This window comes from Charadrius vociferus, unplaced genomic scaffold (genome assembly GCF_000708025.1).
Source record: "Charadrius vociferus isolate BGI_N301 unplaced genomic scaffold, ASM70802v2 scaffold214, whole genome shotgun sequence".
Lineage (NCBI taxonomy): Eukaryota > Metazoa > Chordata > Aves > Charadriiformes > Charadriidae > Charadrius > Charadrius vociferus.
The window spans coordinates 1531023-1536306 of NW_009647955.1; the positions used below are offsets into that span (position 1 = coordinate 1531023).

Genomic DNA, 5284 nt, shown 5'->3' on the forward strand with positions numbered 1-5284 from the left:
CTTCTCCTGACCCCTCAGTTCATGCCAAGCCCTGATTTATGCCTCCCCCCGCCCAACTTTGAGCAGAGGAAGGTGTAAATGTGTCCTGTGCACTCTTCTCACAGCCTCAGGCTGGGCATGCACTGCCCTGAATGCAGCATCGAGCTCCTTCCCTGGCCCCTGCCAGTGCCACGTCGAGCACCGAGGGTGTCCCCAGGGACAGTGCCGCTGAGCACTTGGCACGGCGCAGCACGCAGCCCTGCCCCATGTGAGCTGCCCGCGGCAGGGTATGGCACACTGCAAGCCCGGGACGCTGCGTGCAAAGCCAATCTGCTATAAGCCCGAAATGTCACACCAAACCTCAGGGAGATGTGGCTCCATCCCATCGCAGATCTTTCATAATCCCCCTCCCCGAGCACCGCTTCCCGGGGCGATGGCACTAGTTGACGCTCTGCCTGCAGCCCTGCCTGCAGCCCTGCCTCCACAACTTGGTCCATACACCTGTTTTCCCCTCACCAGTCCCTCACTGGGGCCGACAAAAGCTTCCTCCTGCACTCGGCTGGGCCCCTGGCCACCCTTGAGCAAATTTATTTGCAGCCACTGATTTTGCTTGAGAAGCTTGCCCAGCTCCTGGGCACCCACACATGGGGTTAGCAGGAACCCTGCCTGGGTGAGCACCTTGTGGCACAGATCCTCCCTGAGAACATGGGTGTGAATAGGAGCTGCAGAAAAGTGTCCCAAGTGCCACACGTGGGCAGGAGCCTGAACACAACGCAAAGACATGCATCCAAGGTAGACTTGGATAGTGTCAGGGGAGATGGGACCCACTGGACCCACCTTTGTGGGGACCCACCTTTCACAGACCCCTCTGCCCTCCTGCTCCCATGCACAGTTGGAGAGACCCATCACAGATGGCCCCTGGGCTTCACAGGGTGAAGCCTCCGTGGCACGTGCTGAAACCTGACAGGTCTCAAGCATGTGCCATCCTGAATCAGGACCCAGTGGTAGGGATTGGGGTGAAGAGATGTGACCCCATAAGGATCATAAGCCAGCAAGGACTTGCCATGGGCTCACTGGAGGGAAATTTAGGAGCTGGTCCCAAGCTGGCTGCCAAGCCCTCAGGGGTCCCCTGAATTTCATTCCAGGGCTTAATCAAGCAATGTGCAAAACCTCATGGACAGGACCCCAGGCTCAGATCTCCCTAACAAGCGTGGGGATTTACTCTTGAAGGCCCCTCAGAAGTCAGTATTTCATCTCCCATCTCTGGCCCTCCACTGGGATTTCATCTCCGATCTCCCCGCCTCTGCCACAGCACTCCTTAGGGACACCAGTCAAGTCACTTAACCTGATTTCCCGGTCACGGCTGTGGCTTTTGGGGTACCCCGGGCCAGTGCTGGAGATTTATGTGCAAAAGTGCTCGGTGCTGGGTGACCGCAGAAAGAAGCTGGGCAAACCACGGTGAGACCCCCTACAAATGAGGAACCCCCAAATCAGCTCCCCGGGGACAGCGATGAGCCGGGCAGAGCTTGCTGAGGAGCACGGTGGAAGGCAGGACCTGAAAGCCCAGCATGGATGGCTGCTCCTTCCCCGTCTCCCCGGGCCCTGGCAGGTGGCCGATGGTGGCCATCCAAAACCTGGGGAGAGGCTGTGTCCGACGCGCTGGAGCCTGGAGCTCGGCTTCCCAAAGCAGTGTGCGGCTTGTGCTTCCCACCTGCACAGGGCTTCTTCGGGTGGGTATTTTGGGGGTGGCCGTTCCTCCTGTTCCTCCTGGCTCCCTTCCCTCCCGAAGTACCACTCGCCCTCTCTGCCATCCCCGTTTGCACAAACAAGCCTCCTGGCCTGGAAGCATTTCTTTAGGAGCCATGTTCTTTTTATATATATACACACAGGCAAGCATATATGTGTATACACATATAAATAAACCGCCATTGTTTTAATTAGCCATTGTTTCAGAGCTCTGGAAACTGTTCCCTTCTGAAGACCACCCCGAAGGCAGAGATGTGCGCGGGTTTACAGCTCGGCTCGCCCTGAGCTTGCCACTCAGGATGACTTTCTACACTGCTTGAGATCGCGGGCGCGTGGGCAGTCAAGGAGGAGAGGAAAGCGAAGGCCAGGGCATGGTGGCTTTCTGTCTCTCCTGAGCTGGGTCCCCACCTTGCATCAGGGCTGTTCAGCTCCCCTTTTGACCTCCTTCTTATGGAGGTCATGATGATGGAGACCCTGATGGAGAGCCCGGTCAGATCCATGGTCACAACAAACAAGCAGGTGTTTCTTCACAAACACACACAGAGGCGTATAATCATATATTTAACTTGTGCAACTCTCTGCCACGGGATGCTGCAGAGATTAAAGTCACCCGTGAGTTCAGAAAGCAAAGTTCATGGAGGGGGAATCCACTGACTGCCACTGAATGCAGAGATACCACCTGCGGCTTTCTGAGCATCTTCACTGGGACTGGCAGAGTATTACAGAGAAGCACCTATATGTGTTGGGTCTATACTTATATTCTATAGCCATGCATTGTTGGCTGCTGTCAAAGAGTGGGCTGACACTGTTTTTACATCTCGCACTGATGCAGGCAGAGGCTGGTCACACACTCCCAAGGAGGAAAATAGCCATGGAGTCATTTGCTGCTCTCGTTAATGTTTTCTAAGCTGGTGGTTTAGCAGCACTAAGATCGCACCCCTACCCAGCAGAGTAGCCTACAGATCCCCTATAATCCATCCATTTTCAGCACTTTTCAAATGTAATTCTGTGGTGGAGGCTCCGCAAGCTGAGTTACAGCCCCGAGCAAATTTATACAGCTGAGATCTAAATCCCTGTGAAAAATACCGCCTTCTTATGGAAATCCAGCGGCAGGGAGAGCTATGGTGCCAAGTTGGCACCATGGCCAAATAACAGGGAGCCTTATGGAAAAGGAAAAATGAGCAGGGGGTGAAGGGTGGGAGGAGGGGTAAAGCTTGGAATGGGGAAAGTTTCCAAGAAATCTGCTCCTTGAGCTTATTGGGTTTTTAAAGCAATATATCTCTATATATGTCCCTGGCCCTTGTGCTTGGAGAAGATCCAGGAGAAGCAGAAAGAACTAATCAAACCTCAATGAGAGCTGTTAGTAGCAGAATGAGTGCCAGCACAAAGGGGAAATTAAAGCAGCGAACAACAGATCCTAGAGGAAAAAAAACCAACTCAAACGTATGCTTTGCTTTCTTAGGGCAAGAATAAAATAATAATTTCAATTAGCTGGCAACTAGCACCAGGGCTGAGTTCTGCGGTTCCAGACCTGGGTGCAACTTCCACCTGTCTCTGTGCGGAGGGGCAGGGTGAGGCTTGTGCCAGGCGATGGGGGAAGGCATGTTCAGGCAGGGAAACCTAGAAAGCACCTGCTTGCTACTGCTGGTCTGCTAGAAAGCATCAAACTCGACCAAGTTCAAAGATATGGAGAACCCAGCTTGTCTCGGATGCAAAGGAGAGCCCCACTTGGAAAGACCTGTGGTACAAGAGGCAAAGGATGCTCTGTGGCACTGCAGTGCATGACCCACCACAGTTTCTGATGGGTTACTGCCCAGCAATGAAGCAGACTGAAATCTTTTGTGGTTTTGGCCACGATAGCTCCCTGGGAACCTCCATAGCTTCTTTGGGCTGCAGGTATTTAACACCAGCAGCCCTGAAATTTGTATCTCAGCTGTGAAATGGGTTTGCATTGAACCCAAGGGAGCCTTTGGGTCTGTGCCCTGTGGTTTGCGGGAGGCTCTGCTTACAGACCCCAACTTGCAGCCTCAAGCTCAGGTCTAACCTTTCCCTTTTGCTCCCTGGGGGCTGGACAGGGTGTCCCAAGAGCCTGCGAGCTGCAGCCAGGGATCCAGGCTGGCTGCAAAGTGCACCCACGGCCATGGCCTGGCAAAGGGTGCCCAACGTGGGGGTCATGGCATGTGGTTGGCATCAGAGGGGGGGGTTAGCCACAGGGGCTTCATCAGCCCATAGGTGTGTAAATCCCGTTGGGTCCAATGTGAATTAGGTGCCCAAATACTTTCAGAAATCTGGTCCTCCATGGGTAAGCTCTGAATCTGGTGTCCCATGGTTAGTCCAATGGATGTTGTAAGCTTACCTGTGCTCTCCCCATTGTCCATGGGACTGAGAATTCCTGTGCCCAATAAATGGGGAAAACCACCTTGTTCCCAGCTTTGCCAGCACTACCCTCTCTCAGCTGGCCAGACAAGTCTGCTGTCTACCCGATCATCTGCCCCATGATATCACAGCTCACCTTCACATAGTCGTATTCACAGAGGTAGGATGACTCCAAGTCAAAATGCATGAAGTACAGCTTGATTTTAAATCCATCAGGCACAGAGATGTTCCATGTCACTTCTGAGTCGCTGGGGTAGGAATCGGGGAAGTTGGGAGACTGGATCTCCCCAAACATGTCTGTCAGCTCGATGGCATCCACCACGCAAAGCAGCACGGCACAAAAGGACCAGGTCAGGGGGTACCTAGAAAACACATGTGAGGAGACAAAATTAAACTCTGGCAATGCCAAAAGTTGTTGAGGGCTCAGTGTCTTTTCCCAAGTGGGTCGTGTAAGGTCACGCACTTGGAACGGCTTGGGAGAGGAGGTGCAGCACTGTGTCACCATAAGCAACCCCCCCACCAAGCCGCAGGGAGGTGGAGGTGAGGGTGGAAGCTGCACGTGGCTCCCAGGAGGGGAAAGCCCCTTTGAAAGGTGGGTGACACAGGCACCACGCATGATGCAAAAGCACCTCCACAGCTCCCAGACAGCTCTGGGCAGCATCAGGAGCTCAGTGTTTCTCATGCTTCTGGGAGCAGCAGCTGCTGGCAACACGTCCTTTAACTAATGAGGCTCTGATGGGCAAATCTTCCTTTAATGGAAGAATAAACATAAGGATACTTAATAAAATAATGACGCTTTCTAAATCGGTTTAATGAAAGCATCATGGCAATAACTGCTAAGTATCGTTATTATTATTACTGCTTAGCCTCATCCTGCCAAATTGGGATCGTTGACTCTCAATAAACAGCACATGTCTTTGCAACTGGGTGAGGATGGTCCCTTCTTCCTCTCCTCTCCTCTTCTCTTCTCTTCTCTTCTCTTCTCTTCTCTTCTCTTCTCTTCTCTTCTCTTCTCTTCTCTTCTCTTCTCTTCTCTTCTCTTCTCTTCTCTTCTCTTCTCTTCTCTTCTCTTCTCTTCTCTTCTCTTCTCTTCTCTTCTCTTCTCTTCTCTTCTCTTCTCTTCTCTTCTCTTCTCTTCTCTTCTCTTCTCTTCTCTTCTCTTCTCTTCTCTTCTCTCTTCTCT

The 5284-nt window shown here is 52.6% G+C and overlaps 1 protein-coding gene across 1 annotated transcript in view; it reads right to left on the bottom strand.

The window, feature by feature from the left end:
• MASP1 (mannan-binding lectin serine peptidase 1 (C4/C2 activating component of Ra-reactive factor)) overlaps nt 1-5284 on the bottom strand; it is a 26780-nt gene that overhangs the window by 19622 nt on the left and 1874 nt on the right. Inside the window, 1 exon segment of the mRNA XM_009883355.1 lies at nt 4238-4463. Within this exon segment, the coding sequence (XP_009881657.1) occupies nt 4238-4463 (226 nt within the window).